The sequence below is a fragment of the Anser anser genome, assembly GCF_964211835.1.
Source record: "Anser anser genome assembly, chromosome: 13".
Lineage (NCBI taxonomy): Eukaryota > Metazoa > Chordata > Aves > Anseriformes > Anatidae > Anser > Anser anser.
Window position 1 is genome coordinate 15,894,778 of NC_139734.1, and position 15,310 is coordinate 15,910,087.

Sequence of the window (15,310 nt, forward strand, 5' to 3'; positions counted from 1 at the left end):
AATGAAATTACTTCCCTTCTCTTCCCTAGGTTTAAAAAACGTGTCTTAATACAACACTTAGAGAGAATACTAGAGGAACTAGAGTTCAACAGCCTACCCAACAGAGTTAATCATGTCAACAGTAGATAATAGTGTACCAGCCAGACGAATACGGACCAGGAATGAGTTTGCTGTGCCACAGAAGAGTGGAAGAGGATGTAGCTGTTGCCCTCACCATCTTGGCAGTCAAGTGATTTTACTGTCAGAGTCTGAGAAGAAGCAGTGGAGCTTTAACTTTACGAACCTCTATCGGCAGAAGCTGGGCTATAACCTTAAGGATTTGCTATGAAAGGTGTGGCTTTTTTCCTGTGGAGGGTGCTATTTGCTCAACAGGCTGAAGAAAATAACCATTGCTGCCCCTCCTGCAGGTGATGAGAATTTACTCATTTGAACACTGTCATTAGACATTTTACGTGCTATAGGCAGCAGATTGCACTAAAATGGGGCACTGTCAAATGCACACACTGTCTGCATCGTGGAGAGATCCCGTGTGTTCCCCCCCCAAAAAAAACCTCCCAGAAACACCTGCACTGGTAATATTGCATGTTGCCACCACAGAGACAAGGGTCTTGTTCCCGAGAACTGCTAGCCATGCCTTTAAACTTGAGATTCAGTGTAGATTGAGAGTAAAGAAACTGCTATTGTGTTAATGAAAGCTAAAGACAGCCCTGTGACTGTTACCACCTGATGGTCACTAAACAATCTACCTCAGACTCTCTTCTGTTTTGTCTGCAGACATTATGAAAGTGCACCTGAGGCTTCCCAGGTCCCCGACTTCAGTTCTCTTTCATCCTGTGAGGAGGACGGAGATTCTTCAGGTGGCCTTGGCACACGCTGTGCTTTGGAAGCACTAAAAGGAAACGCTTTTAAAAACGTGTATTTTAATGTTCATACAAAAGAGATTATTTTGAACAGTATTGTTACCAGATCACTAATTTGATATTTTAACTGTATAAAATTTTTGGAACATATGTATATATAAAATAAACCATTTTATTAATTTTTAATAAGTGCTAATCTGAGGAGTCTGTAGCGGGCAGCGTTGAATTCCTCGACTTGTCTGTTAGCAACAGACTGCTAATATTTTTTGTGAAACCAGTCTGCACACCCTCAAACTCCGCTTATGGTAATAGCTGCAGAATGTGTTTGTACGTACCTCCCAATAGCATGTACCCTGGAGCACCTGCCCCATCAGTCAGCTCAGCCTGTGCAGGGTGTACGTTTTTGCTCCAAGGCGAAAGTATTAAAGGCACCAAGTTCCAGTTTACCAAATCCTTGGTTACCTGAGTTAATATCCTCTCCTCCGTTCCTCTTACTCTTTTGTTCAAAGGTAATGCTGTGTATCACAGAACATGCAAAGAAGACTGAAGCACCTGCACGTAATTAAATTTTTCTTTTTAAACAATAATATGCCAGTAGTAAGTGGCTCTTCAGATAATTTCGTTTTCAGTTGTTCTCATTGAAAAACATCCTCCTGCTCTTTCAACAGCTTTGTTTTAAAAGACAGGTTGAAGTTGTGCTCGTGTTAACAAGCTCTTTACAAAGTACTGCGAATATCCTAAGGATTCCACTTGACCAGCCAGCACAAGAGGCAGGGAAACAGATCTAAGTTGGTGGCCTGAACTTCTGTTCCTATTAGTATTATTAGTATTAGCGAATCTGTGAGATGTCTTTTCCTTCTCCTGTGGAGCAGTGGCCTTGTCTTTGTGGAAGAGGTAGTTTGACCATTGGAATTACACCAGTGAAATTCAAGAAGGAAATAAAGTCCAAAAGCAGCATATCTTTGTTAAGCTGTTACGTGGAAAAGTGACCCATGGAAAGAAGTTGTTATAAACATTTCTGAACTCTTCTCGTAGCAGTAATGTACTCATCTGTACAGCTGAACATACTTAAAAACACAGTAATACCTTGGAATGCAGCGATACAAAGGGCGATTCATCCCTTCAGAATCATTACGTGGCAGCCGTATGTCACCACAATACACCTCTCGTGCCTAATGTTGGACTCGTAAGAGGGAATTTATTTACAGTAGGTCAGGTATACTGTGTGTACGTGGTTTTGAAATGCCAGGCTATGTGCATAGAATTGCATGTAATATGCTGTTTTTTAAATAGGTGGTGGTAAGAGGAGACAGCTTTCGACAGCTTTCTTCTAGTTGATTCTTACGTTTCTTTCCTGATTCCGGAGGCACTCACTTGATCATGATGTGCCTGAGCAGGGGCTGTGACCTTGTTAGTATCTAAACCTACTCATCTGATGTGATACAGCTGTCTGCTAAATTAGCTACAGGAAGATGGTGACTTTCATTCACTTGTTTGGAAGCTTATACATCAGAAAATGAACAGGAACTACAAAATAAATCTGTTCAACTCAGACAGTTTTCTCTTACCTCACTATTGTTTTATCTGAATAAATTGAATTTGGATTAGAACAGCGGAGGGGAAAGATGCCTTACACTGAACTGGACGTGAGTCTTCGTGAGAAGAAAGCAAGATGTCTTTGCAGACTGTGCCAATGAAAAGATGAAGAAAAATGAGTGGAATAAATCTGGGAGTCCTGCATCCCAAATGGAGCATAACAGGAACGTTGCTTGCTTAGAAAACCAATGGATGCTTCACGCCTGTGTTAAGGAGAATATTAACAGAGAATTCTTTGTAAGACAAGCGGCCATGCTTGATGTGGGTAGCAAATGCATTGGAAAATATACAGCCACACACTTCGAATGGCACAGTTCACGAGGTGTTATCCTAGTGTCAGGCCTTCCCTCTTGTGGGTGGAGACCGTGATCCCTGAAGCAACAGCTGCATTACTGAGAGCGTGTCTGTAAGACAGCAGTCTCTGAGCACCAGGAGTGTCCCTGAATGGGATCAGGGAACGGCACAGACTGGCAAATCCATATGGATGTGTAGATGGAATATGGGATGCTGTATGTGCTTTGCTCAAACTTAAATTTTTTGAGCCCTTACGCAAGGTTAAAATAGTGCAGCACAGTTGAACTGTCCGGATACCAGTATGTATTTTGCTTTTTTTGTCTCTTTTGACCCTAACTGGGCATCCTCAGTGCTTATTATCTTTAGTTTTCTCTTGTAAACTGAAGGAGTTTTCCTCTTTCCTGAAGTGAGCCCATAGCCTTGCAACTCCTAGGGTCCAGTCGGTTGGAAGATCTCTGTTAGGTGCTGCTCTTCCTAATTCATGTGCTGTACATTTATGATGTGCAGGAGTGTATTTTTTGCCTAGCCAGCATCAGAAAGTGATTGTTATCTTCCAAAATAAATGCCAGAGGGGCTGTAACTGTGCTATGTTTGGGCTTGCAGTGGCAGAGCAATTTCCTATCTCCTTTTCCTATGTCTACTCCTGGAAAGGGTAGAAAAGATGGTTTTGTTTTTCCTATTGGTAATTTTCTCCAGGTCTTGCCTCTAAGCTTTCTGGCTGCAATGGCAGTGATGTAGGGTATTGCGTTTGGTTTTGTATGTTCTTTAATATCTACTAAGAAACTTAAGATAGAAAAATAAGACTAGATATGGATTGGGTAACGGAAGCAAACTATAAAGCTGAACTGTACTGTTTGATACCAGCCAGATTGGCAATATCATACCTCTAGCAAATGGTCTCTGCAGCACTCCTCTTGAAGATACTGCAACCTCGGTAAGCTGAAAACAAGGCCAAAGACACCTCTGAAACGATCTGGCAGAAACGATGTTTGGCAGGGAACTGAAGGAAGGATGGTAGTCGCTGGATTTAAAAGGAGCTTCTGCTTTCACGTCTGCAAAAACAAGCTGAAGTCTGTCTTAAGTGGAAAAGGAAGAAATTGGAGAAGGATAACGCTTTGGGATTTAGGAAAAACTTGCGGTCTGCAGGAATTGTTAACTTGGACTGTTAAATCTGAATCTTGTGATCAGTGTTTTTAACTGTTTTAGACTGGCATTTCAGGTAGGGAAGACTAAACCAAAGACACTGATGTATCTGATTTTCTCCGTATTTCCAATTCAGCTGCAACTTGGCATGTGGTTGCATCCTTGAAAGTAGCCTGCTGGCTTGGCTTTAGTGTTGATGTTTTTCTTCTCTCATTCTGCGTTGACAATGCTTGCAACTGTTTCTTGGTAGTGGCTAACCAGTGGGGCAGTTTTGCAAGAGCTCTGCTGTTATCCATCAAGCAGAGAGCCGTGGGTAGGGGGTTTTGGTGGAGTCAGTGGGAAAGGCAGTGTGCCTTGCGTGCTGCGAAAGCTGGTGCCATTTGATCTGGTTTTGCACTTCAGAGCTTTTGCTTAAGAAGCATATGAGACAATTCTCAGGCCGGGAGTGCAAATCTGGTACCGTCAGCAGCCGGTTATTCAGAGTTCAGAAAAAGAACATGCAAGGGAAGAAGTTACACTGTTCGTACAGCCTTGTGGTCAACTCAGTTGAGAATGTTTTCAGATGTGGTAAGAGAATACAGCCGCATATGCCTTCCCTGGGTTGGCAGCCACATGGGTTTGCCTGGAATGGGGGCTGCGTGATAACCATGTAAAGAAAACAAAATAAGCCTTTAATGTGAGCTGGAAAGCTACTAAAGAAGCTGCCTTTTATAAGCTTTTGCACTTGAGTTGAAGCTGATGTACAATTCATGGTAAAGTTGTACAGTTCGGTCTGGGAAGCACAGTGGAATGGAAACCCCCAATCAGGTTTTTGCTGCAGATTTATCTGCTTTCTGAGAGCACGGGGAAGTTTCATCTCTACATCTGCAATGGGAGTTTCATGGCTATTTTTGATTCCTGGACCAGCTCCAACAGCAGTGGAAGTAGCCGGATCCTTGGCGTTTATACGTGCTTGCTGTCATTTCAATCCCTGTCATTCCTCTAACGCAAGCAGTCTTGCATGATGTCCCTGAAGATACTGAGCACCTCTGGCAGTTCTCTGTGTACCGGGGCTCCACTCGCCACTGCTGAGCAGCTGCCAGGAGCGACAGAAAGCTGCTTGCAAGGAAGGCATCTGGATGGTGTGCCCCCGCTTGCAAAATGCTCACTGCCTCACAGGACAGTGGAAAGGAGGAGGGGTTTGTAAAGCAGTTTGGTAGTTAAAAGGGCACAGCTTGTTCCGTGTGGTCTGCCTGTTTCTTGTCACTTGGTTCAAAGTACGTGCATATTTTAATGTTGTATTTTATTTGTAAATATTTAATATGTAGAACATATCAAAGAGATGTGCGGTCCTTTGGAAAGGACGGAGTTGGAAAGCTTCCCCTCTTGCTTCATCTCGCAGCTGTGCGGGGAAGGAAGCGAGGCTGCGCTCAGGTCTTCTGCAGGGAGGGACTGCTCGGGGCCGTCCGACTGACCGCGGGGAGCCGTGGGTACATGACCGCAGGCAACCAGAGCTAGGTTTCGCCTGGGTTTGTGGAAATGCACGTACCGTTTCCTGAGGTGGTGGTAGCGTGAGCCGTTAGTGTGTGCACAACTTGGAAAGCTTAGGAACCTGTCAGTGTAATTGGGTTTTCACTGCAGAACGTGGAGGACTTCTTACCGATTTTCATCGCCGCAGTAGCTGCCTGATCTCTTGGTAACGGGTGCCTCAGGATTCCAGGGTGCTTTTGTATGTTGGATAGAAAGAAAAACGAGCGTTCCTCCCCAAGACTAGAAAGCGATAAATTTTTTGCTGACTGCAGATGGTTATAATGCAGCTGCTTGACTGTGGCATCCCAGACATGGAAAAACAACAGTAGTTCTCCAGGCTAATTTCTGGTCCATGCAGCGTATTAAAATCCTTCGTGCACAGCTGGCACGTTTAACTTTGATTACGTTGTTTGAGTGGCTGATCTGAGAGCAGCCTGGATCCCAGTTGCTTGCAGAATTTGAAAATAGGATTGTTCCAATTCATCTGCAGTTGGGTATTTTGGAAAAGAGACAAACTATCTCGAGTACTTGCAGGGCTGCTAATTAAAGTGTTGTGGCACTCCTCTGAGGGCGTCTTTGAAGATGGATGGAGGGACTTACCCAAGGTCGTAGAGTGTGTCACTAGCAAAGATGGTTATAAAATCCGTGCCCTAATTTGGTCTTGTACGCTGAATTCTTTCTCCGGTGTTGAAAATCCCACCACAAAGCAGCCTGCTGGCTGCTGGGCTTGTGTTGTCGGTGGGCTCCTCCCTGCAGTCTTGCTGTGGGCTGGAAGTGCGCTTCTGGAGCTGGAGGAAAGTGGGAGCTCAGAAAGAGGGCGGGAGGAGGCTACAGAGACGTGGCCAAAGCCCGTAGGTGCTGGTGGTGCTACTACCGCCTCTTCAAATTCGAGTTCTGGTTTCTGACCTGAGCTGCTCTGGCACCTTGTCTTTCTCAGCCGTCGCAGAAGTGCGTTTTAAATTCCTCCGGCGTGCCCAGAGTCAGGGCTCTTTCCTCTGCCAACAAGTGGGCAGAGTGTGGAAGCCGCTATCCAAAGCAGTCATTAGTGGCACAGGAGGTGGGGGACTGGTGAGCTCTGGAAAAGGCCGTTTGAGATGCGTCACATTCAGCAAACCCCTCCGCGGGAGCAGAGACCAGGAATACAAATCCGTGGGCACTTAAAACGCTGCAGCAACAGCATTTTTCTTTGTCCGGGGCTGGATGCGGGCAGGGCGTGCAGGGGCTCGGTGCTGCACCGACGGCAGCGGCAGGCCCCGGGCACGCCGTGCTCCGGGGGGTGCTGGAAAGGAAAGGACGGATGCTAGCCTGCCGCCGGAGCGCCTGCGGCTTGCAGCGGGCGAGATGGGGCGAGGGAAGCCGGACTGCCTCCTTCCTGGGGACGGGCAGAGCATTCCCCTGAGGTAAAGCGGTCGCTGGTGATTCACGGCCGGGCTGTGAAAGGAGACTGCTGCTGGATAGGTTGGGCGATGGCTTCTTCCAGAAGTGCGTGCAACAGGGCCTCCAAGGAGGCTCTGACTTCACGGGGCAGCTGGAAGCCTGTTTCTTGCTTGGGTTCCAGATGGCACAGTCCTGCGTTCGTGCGGATGTGACCAGCGAGCACTTCCCTTCCTAGGATCTGCTGTGCGCCTCGGGGCTGAAAGTGCCCGCTCCTGAGGTGGGACGGGGCCGTGCAAGCAAGGACCTGAAAGGGACCGCTCTTGTCATGGTAGGAAACCAGGAGGAGTTCCAAAATGCCCATTAAAGCTTTGTCCTGTTCATCCTTGGATACGAATGTGCGGAACGGGAGCTCCTCAGGAAGGCAGAAACCTGAGCCTACATCTTCGGGGAGGCCGTTGGCACAATCTCAGCGTGGGGCTGGGGTCAGTGCGTGGTGAGCGGTGTGGTGCTGTGCTGCTGGGCACCCGGCCTCCTCTCTGCTCCTCTGGAACCGCATCTGCAGTGACTCACCTCGGTTTTTTCAGTGCTCCTGTCTTAACTTGCGTGGTAGCTGATCCCTGCCAAGTCTCCCAGGGCTGCTGGGAACATCGTGGCGTTGAGACTCATTTTTAGCCCTGCTAAGCTCTGCAGTGTGAGTGCCTCTTGCATGTGAGAAGCAAGGGCAGAGAGGAGAAAGCCTTGCAGGCCTTCCCTGACCAGGTATGCTGGAAGAAATGAGCTCTGTTTGCATCGTGCTGGGTGGGAAGATGCCTCCCCCTGTCCCTTTTGGAGGTCGTCCTTTCTCATCAGCCCTGGCCAAACCAATGCAGAAGCTTGGCCATGCTTTCAGAAGATTGGGGTTTATTAACCAGTGCTGTTGTATCCGATAGGATATGTGGGTCCATCCCATGCAAGAAGGGAGTAGGTCTCACTCTGCTGCAGCTTTCCCTTTATGATCAGTTCGGGGCTGTTGGATTAAGTTGGGCACTGAAGTAATGGCACAGGCGGAACTTGGCAGCTTCTGCTTCGCGGTGGTGGTAGGGCTCTGGCTTTGAAATCACCGATCTCGCTGGGGTGCCTGGGCAGAGATCTGCACGCGGTGGGGGGCTGCAAACCAGTTGCAGCATGGAGGAGGGGAGGTTGTGTTGCCCTTTCTCTCCCCTCCCCTCCCTACGCTCCGGGCTGCGCAGGGAGCCGCTGCCTTCCTGCAGGGCTGGCCTCAGCGCGGCCGAGCCCGCGCGGCTGACGTGGGGAAGCGAGGGAGCCTCGAGGGGGTTTTGCGAGCTGATTTTTTTTTTTGGCCTGTCTGCTGACCTGTCTCCTCCAAAACCGCCCTTTGATGCAAGCGTCTGTTTTCCGCGCTTGTGAGCGCAGGACAAGGGCGTAAATCACCGCCTCAGCACTTACGGCGTGCCGGGCGCCCGGTGGGTCCTGCACTGCAGCAGGGGCACAGGGGATGCTGGCGTGGCCTGGGCCTTCGAGGACGTCGAGGCCGGCCTTGCGGGGCTGGCCCTGAGCTTCTCTAAAACACGCAGCTGAAAAACCTTGGGGGGGGGGGGGGGGGGGAAGGGGGAATTTATTTTTTTTCTTTTCTTTTAAATCTGGAGCGAAGTCCTCCCGCAGCGTGCTGCGCCTCCGGCTAATCCCCGGGAAACTGGTTCAGCAGCACCAGCAAGGACAGGGAGGGCACTGCCAGCACCAGGCGCTCCGCGCTTACACCGCGGCCCCGAAACGCGAGTAAATAGTGAGCTCGGCCCCCTCGGGGGGGGGCCTGGGGGTTCCCCTGGACCGCTGGCATAGGACAAACCGCCGCTTTGTTCAGATTTCACCCTTCTTACCCCCCCCCCTTCCCTCGAAAATGGCCTGATAAGCTGTGACACTGCAAAGCCTGGGCCCCTGCCAAAGCGCCCTGGGGCCTGTGTTCTGACAGGCGTCCTGCTGGCGCTGCCAGGCTCCCGGCCGCCTCGCTGCTCCGTGAGCTCCCACTTGCCTTTCTTGGCTGGAGAAAGGATCAAGTTAGCAGGACGGGAAAATTAATTAGCTGCCATTTTGAGGAATATGGCTTTCGTTGCAGTCCAACGTGTTTTGAAGTGACATTGTGTCACTGAGACCAACGTGGGACTGATGAAAAGGCTTTTACCTGCTCCAGTACCGAATTTATTCACGCCGTGGTTCTCCCCCAGGTGATTGCAGCTTCAAGGTGAACCTCAAGGCCAAGCCAGCCAAGGGGACTTTCGCCTTCACTACCAGCTCTGGCTAAGGAAAGCCGGTACCAAAGTTTTCTGATTGTTTAACGTTCGAAATAGGTTCTCTGTGCCCTTCCCCTCCGTGCAGGCACGGGCTGGGGACAGCAGGAAAGCTGCGTGGGCGCTGCAGGCTCCTTGAACCACTGGGGCCAGAGGGGCTTCCCGAAGCGCCGGGAGCGAGAGAGAAGGAGGCCGAAAATCATTTCAGAGCAGAAGGTGATTGCCGTTTCCTGCGTTCTCCAGGGGCAGAGCTGTGCCTGTGCTCGTGAAGGAAAAAGGGGCGGTTGGCCTCCAGCTTTCACCAGAAGGCTTCAAGCCAGCGCCCTGCAGCAGTGGGGAGAAGGCACGCCAGGCCTCGGCCTTCCAGAGCAGCACTGGTTGATCTCAGGGCTGCGTTTTTGCTTCCCCGTACTGCAGCCAGCTCCAGGGCGCTCCATCTCCGGAGGTGCGTGGAGGGTAAGCGCCTCGGTGACTGCCAGACTCGGAAACTAATGCGTGTGATTGAAGTTATTCGCAAAGGAGGTGCTGCAGCTCAGCCCTCGCTGACCTCCGCCCCGAACCAGAGCTCTCCACCAGAAACCTCGCCCAGCTTCTGCGGGGAAGGGGCGGCAGCAGTGAGGGAGCTGACAAAAAAGGCGGTGCTGGGCGCTGAGCCTGTTTGGGGTCTGAACTACTCCTGCCCCCTCTAAAGAAACAAATTCCCCACTGAACTGACGCTGGCTGGAGAGGAGGATTGGAGAAAACAGCAAAAATGAGGCAGATCAAGCCTGCTGTGTCAGCAACAAACGCAAATTATCAGCATGTTTTTTCCTATTTAATGTAGTAGAAACCTCCCATCCTGCAGCCGAATCAGCTGAAGGTATGATGGTGGAAAAAGTGTGCTGGGCAGGCTTGGAAACTTCCTAGTCGGGCTGACCCAAGAAGCTGTTGGTACAATTTTTGGTTTGCTTTAGCAGGGCAGCTTATCTGTGAGGAACTGCGATGCTCGCGCTTCGCAAGGTAAGCTCAGTGTACCTCCGGGAGCTGGTTAAAGTGCTCCTTCTTTTCAGATCCCAGTTACCGGTTTTTACACGCTCGTCTCCAGCGCTGGATGCAGACAACCGTGGCAGCACAGCAGGCAGATGAAGGGTGACTGCTGCTTTCTTTGTGGTGCAATCATGATGGATGCTGTAGTTAAGCAAGCTCCTTCTTTGATAACTTTCCAACATCCCCCCAAAGAAAAGCAGAACAGCCAGCGAAAAATGATCTTGCTCAAGGCCGCGATGGTAACTATCTCCAGCCCCGTGGGTTGGCTGCCAGTTTCCCCAGCAACTGTTGCAATACCAGACCTTGCTCCGGCCTGTCCTTGCGGATAGGCTGGGGATTATTAGCGCGCAGCAGAAAAGCCTTTGCTATGGTTAAATGGAAGGCAGAAACCATGTCAGCTCCACTAGGTATGTTGACTAAGAATTGCAAAGGCAGAAAACCGCAGGCCAGTAACATTTTCAGCCTGAGCGTCTTGTTTAGCTACTTGCAGCATGTTATTTTCATTCCCTATACTGATCTTATCTGCTAGTACTGAATGCCAGGCCAGGCACACATTTTCACGCGGAGCTGCCACAAGGAAGGCACGATCACTTCTTGTCAATACCAGGCAGGCACTGTTAAATATGCACTCATCAGGGACTTGCTGCGGCAGGCTCCAGGTCAGAAATAAGCAGACCACTCCCAAACACTTTCAGGATATCTGTTTTTATTGGACATTGCAAGATCAATAAGAAAAAATAATTTGTACAGCTCTGTGATATAACCATTGCTGCTGAAGGGTAAGGCTACCCGTCACAAGAGACCTGATGCAGCCGACAGGGTGCTCCTAGCATGACAGTCTGAAAAAGCAATGTTTTTCTCCAAGAATGACTTAGAGCTGTCACACACCAGCACCACCCACCGTGGGCAGGTCCACACAGCCTTACCGTAGCACAAATGGGGCTTCTCAGACGTAAGGGGTGAGCAGCCCTGCTCAGAGACCCTCTCCCAATGGCTCCCTGCCAACCACAGCTGTAGGATCAGTCTGGCACAGCGGTTACTGACCTTCTGCCTTGCCTCTCCCTCCCTCTCCACGAATTTTATCTGCAGTTTCCTCCGAGCCTTGCAGGGACAGCTGGCTGACGTTCAGCCATTTTCTCCCTGCAGCGACTGCTACCACAGCAGCCCAATTCCCCAAGGAAAGTTTTTTTGTAATAGAGCTGACCTGACACCGTTTCAGAGGCCTTTGGTGACAGCAGTTAGTTGTCACGAGCTGATTTGTGACACCAGCTAGGAGGGAACCAGAACACTTCAGGCTTCAGCTGGCAGAGTCACCCTTCCCAACCAAACCCAGTTGCTTAAGAGTGATTGAAGAGCAGCAGCTATGGATATTGCTCTAGCATCGGGGCACCCACTCCATAGGATGGGCAGAGCTAGAAAAAGAGGCTTCAGTTTACACAGTATTTTTGCTAAGCTTTTTGCCTTGAACTGTTCTTAGCAGTTTAAAAAACAGATGCTGGGACAAAAGGCTGAATTTGCTCGGAGGCAGTGAGACATCCTCAGACTATGCAAAATTCTAGTTGGCCCCATCAGTATCTCAAATTACCATCTCTTCTGCTATAGCAGGTAGGTGGGAGAAGAGCGTTCCATTTCTGGACTGAAATGCCAGACCAAGAAAAAATTTAGCATTGATTCAGCCCCTAAGTGGAGGTCAGAATTGAGAAGCCAGTAGAGCTAAGGACCATATCATCTGTCCTAATACAATCAGGACAGTCAACTTAAATCAACACAGGGCTCAGCTGGAAAACAATATCAATTTTAAAGGCTCTGTTGACGGAAAAGGGGCTGGTACCATGACTTGTTGATTACCTGTACTGTGCTAACGTCAGTAAACAGATACAGCTGCTGGACCCTACCCCTGTAACATTTACAGAAGGGACATTTCTTATTGATACTTAAATACATCTCATAGAAGATGACTTGGGAACTAGTATCCAGTGCCATTTTGAGGTACTAACACACCATTCAGCCATCTGAGGAACATTCCTATATGTACAACCAAACGGAACATAAATAGCGTGGGTAAACAAGCTGAGCATAGCAGATGATCTATGTGATCCGAAGTGAGCTGCCTTCCCCACACAGCCACCAGCTGTACAGCTACATCCCAGGCAACTTGGGGCAACATAGGACAGTTTACATTTAAACAGAGGAGAGCAACAAAGAAATTAAATGTGATAATGAAAAACTAAGAAAAAAAAAAAAAACAACAACCTTCACACAACTATTTTCCAGTATTGTTAAAAAAAATAAAAACAAAAGCAACCTTTTGACTTCCTGTGCCTACACCATGCAGGTCTCCAAGGCATTTTAGGAACAGGAGACGCTGCCCTTTTTCTGCTGTTAAGTGATGCAGTGCACACAGTATTTCTGAAGGAGTTCCATAAACTGTAGTGCAAGCAAACCGAGAAAATAAATAGCACTCAAACATTCCCTCTTATCCAAGAACAGTAACCGCAGTAAAAACTAGCTTGTTTTTCGTTTATCTGAAGTTAGGTCACCTGCAACTTTTTTTTTTTTTTAATTATGAAAATTTGAAGATGTGTTTCACAGCATAATTGTAGAATAATTTACACTGCATTGCCAATTCACAATTCATTTCCATTAACAGTGTACAAAGAAGGTCCTTAGTTTATATATATATACTTTATAAAGTCTGGAAGATCAATATAAATACTGCTCCAGAAATTAAAAAAAAAGTGTTTACATCCCCGACTTGAATATTACATCTCAGTGTCCTGTATTATTATTATAATCTGTAAAAGTCTTAGCGGCGCAGAGGTTCAAGTTTTCGAAATTTCAGTGACGAGCTGGATGACAACGCATCTTGGTTTGAAGAATTCACTGTGTCTGGGGACTGGAACAATACTCTACCACGATGATTAAATACATAAAATGATGGATGGTTCCTTAATGTGTCAAATGTCCTTCAAAATAAAGGTAAAAAGTCAATGTTAATGCTACTTTAGAACAGGGGCTTTGAAAGAGTCAGTCTAGGGTATACCGGCTTTTACGTACACAGAAATACAAGGTTTGAATCCAAAACTTAGGGAGACACGCTCACTTTGTAGGTCTCCTAAACCAAGTCACAGAAGAGATACAAAGCCAACATGCCTGACAAATACTGACTGCTCAATATTCAGAAGCTGTCCCCGCTGCAGACAAACTTTACTTTCCTTCCCCGAGTTTAAGGGCAGCTCTGACAATTACTATCTACACAGGCACCAAGCGTGACGGCCTTATTTCAGATCTCACTTGTGTTAATAACTTGACGCTGTCAGCTTCCCAGCCCTTTCCACGCCTGAAGCTAAGGGTTTTAGGTAAGCACTAAATATAGCAATGCCAACTTGTTCAGTTTCCATATTTACCTAGGTTTTTGAGAATGACCAGAAAGATTCTCTCTACAAACCCCACTTCATATCTGTTTCAAAATCTCAATTCAAAATTCTTTACTTTCTTAAAATCTTTCAGATGTCTGACATTCTGCCTTGACTGAGACTGTGAGATTCCAGTAGTTCAGACTCTTGTGAAGAAGCAACGTGCAACAGAGGGTGAGCCAGGCGTACCGCCCTGCGGTCTGAGACCATCTTGTGACAGCGGTTTGTGACTGCTAAGCTCTTCTCAGGCAAACATTTAATTCCTCTACTGAATCTGCAAAGCAGGATTTTGGATGGGGAAAAGCAAAAAGTTTATATAATTTCTTCCGGTTATCTAACTCTGCCTTAAGTTCCACACATTGTTGGCTTTCCCAGATGTGACTGTTCCTGTGTTACGTCTACAACACGCGTAGAAGAGCTGAGCTAAAGAGAGACCTGCTATTTTGCAGACGTGCTGTTTGCATAGAGCGTAACAGATACCCGTGTTTATGAAGAGAAGAAATAAAACATACTTATTTTTTAGTTCTGAAGTGGCATCCATATCTTTAAATTCTCCTGCGATATGTACTATCCCATAGCAGGTAACTGCAAAGGCTAGCAGAGTCTGAAGAACTATCTGTAGGAGAGGAAAACAACGCAACATACAGATTACTAAATATAACTGTTTAAAAAAAAAATAAAATCTCATCTTTCAAATGGCATCTCTTTCGCTTTTTATCCAGTGACAGAAAGTGCTTTACAGAGGCGGGCAGTTCAACAGTAGGGAAACTGAGGCACGGAAAGGTGGCACCACAAGATGGTGGCAGAGCTAAGAGCTTACGGCACCTGGCAGACAGGCTGTGCTACGGGAACTACAGGACAAAGCACCGTGCTCTTGCGCGCTTAAGGATCTAATACTCCTTCTGAGAAATGAGGCAGTGGCCAGCCTACGCTGCGCAGAGGTGGCAGTTGCTGCTCTGTCCAAATCTCCTGGTTGGGGCGGGTGTTTCATCTCCTTAGCTTTCAGATTAAGCAAAAACACAACAGCTAATACTTGAAGCGGAATTAAACCATCACGGACCAAGAGAGAAAAAAAAATAAATAAAACCACAACGAACAACCCTTGCAGAAGCAGGTTGTGCTGGATCAAACGGGCACACAGCCACGCCGGATAAACAAATGTCAGCCCACAGAAAGGCAGAGGGAGGAGGATGTTTATGCTGCAGAGCAGGAGCGCTCTGAGGCTAAAGCCGTGCTCGGGGGATTTCTGGGCGAGATGTCTCAGGGCAGTCCTGGGGAAGGAGCGGGAGGCCTGGCCCTGCCCTTTGTTCCCTCTGGCAGAGGGAGCTGGGGGAGGAAATCGAGTTCTTTTTGACGCCGGCAGCTCGGTGCGAGCGCGCCGTGAGGGCTCCCGGGCCGCTTCTCCCCTCCCGTCCCCGCACCCGGCAGCACCCGCAGGAGCCCGACTCACGTCTATGGGCAGCGTCTCGTCCTCCTTCTCCGTCAGCCTCATGTAGGAGCGATCTGCGGAAGAGAAGCGCACGGCTGCGGCCGGCCCCGGCGCCCCGCCGACGGGCACCGGGCCCCGAGCCTCCTCCGACCCCGGCTCCCCGCGGCCCTACCCCCCCTACCCCCCCCCCCCCCGGTTCGGCCGAGCCCCGCGGTGCCCCCCCCGCCGCCCCACTCACGCTGCGCCGCCGAGAAGGCCGCGTGCGCCAGGGCGAAGAGGCCGAGCCCCACCAGCCCCTTCCACAGCGAGGCCGCCGCCATCCCGCCCGCCGCGCCCCGCCGCCGACAGGGGCGCCCCCGCCGCCGGGCGCCGCCT

General features: G+C 48.9%; 2 protein-coding genes across 5 annotated transcripts in view; one reads left to right on the top strand and one right to left on the bottom strand.

Annotated features, from left to right (window-relative positions):
- Nucleotides 1–1,046, top strand: part of LOC310880832 (integrator complex subunit 6-like) — a 37,943-nt gene extending 36,897 nt beyond the window's left edge. For 2 of the 4 annotated variants that reach the window (XM_083797212.1, XM_083797213.1), the window contains one exon: nt 30–1,046. In XM_083797212.1, coding sequence (XP_083653338.1) covers nt 30–129 — 100 coding nt within the window. In that variant the 3' untranslated portion in view covers nt 130–1,046. The remainder of the gene's footprint in view (nt 1–29) is intronic. The other 2 variants (XR_014571944.1, XR_014571945.1) reach the window with 2 other exon arrangements.
- A 9,733-nt stretch (nt 1,047–10,779) lies between these two features.
- MMGT1 (membrane magnesium transporter 1) lies at nt 10,780–15,308 on the bottom strand. The gene is made up of 4 exons (XM_083797227.1): nt 15,174–15,308; nt 14,957–15,009; nt 14,019–14,122; nt 10,780–13,056 (listed from the first exon to the last, which is right to left on the bottom strand). Exons 1-4 carry the CDS (start codon nt 15,253–15,255, stop codon nt 12,897–12,899), a joined length of 399 nt encoding a protein of 132 aa, XP_083653353.1. The 5' UTR covers nt 15,256–15,308; the 3' UTR covers nt 10,780–12,896.
- Nucleotides 15,309–15,310: the final 2 nt, after the last annotated feature.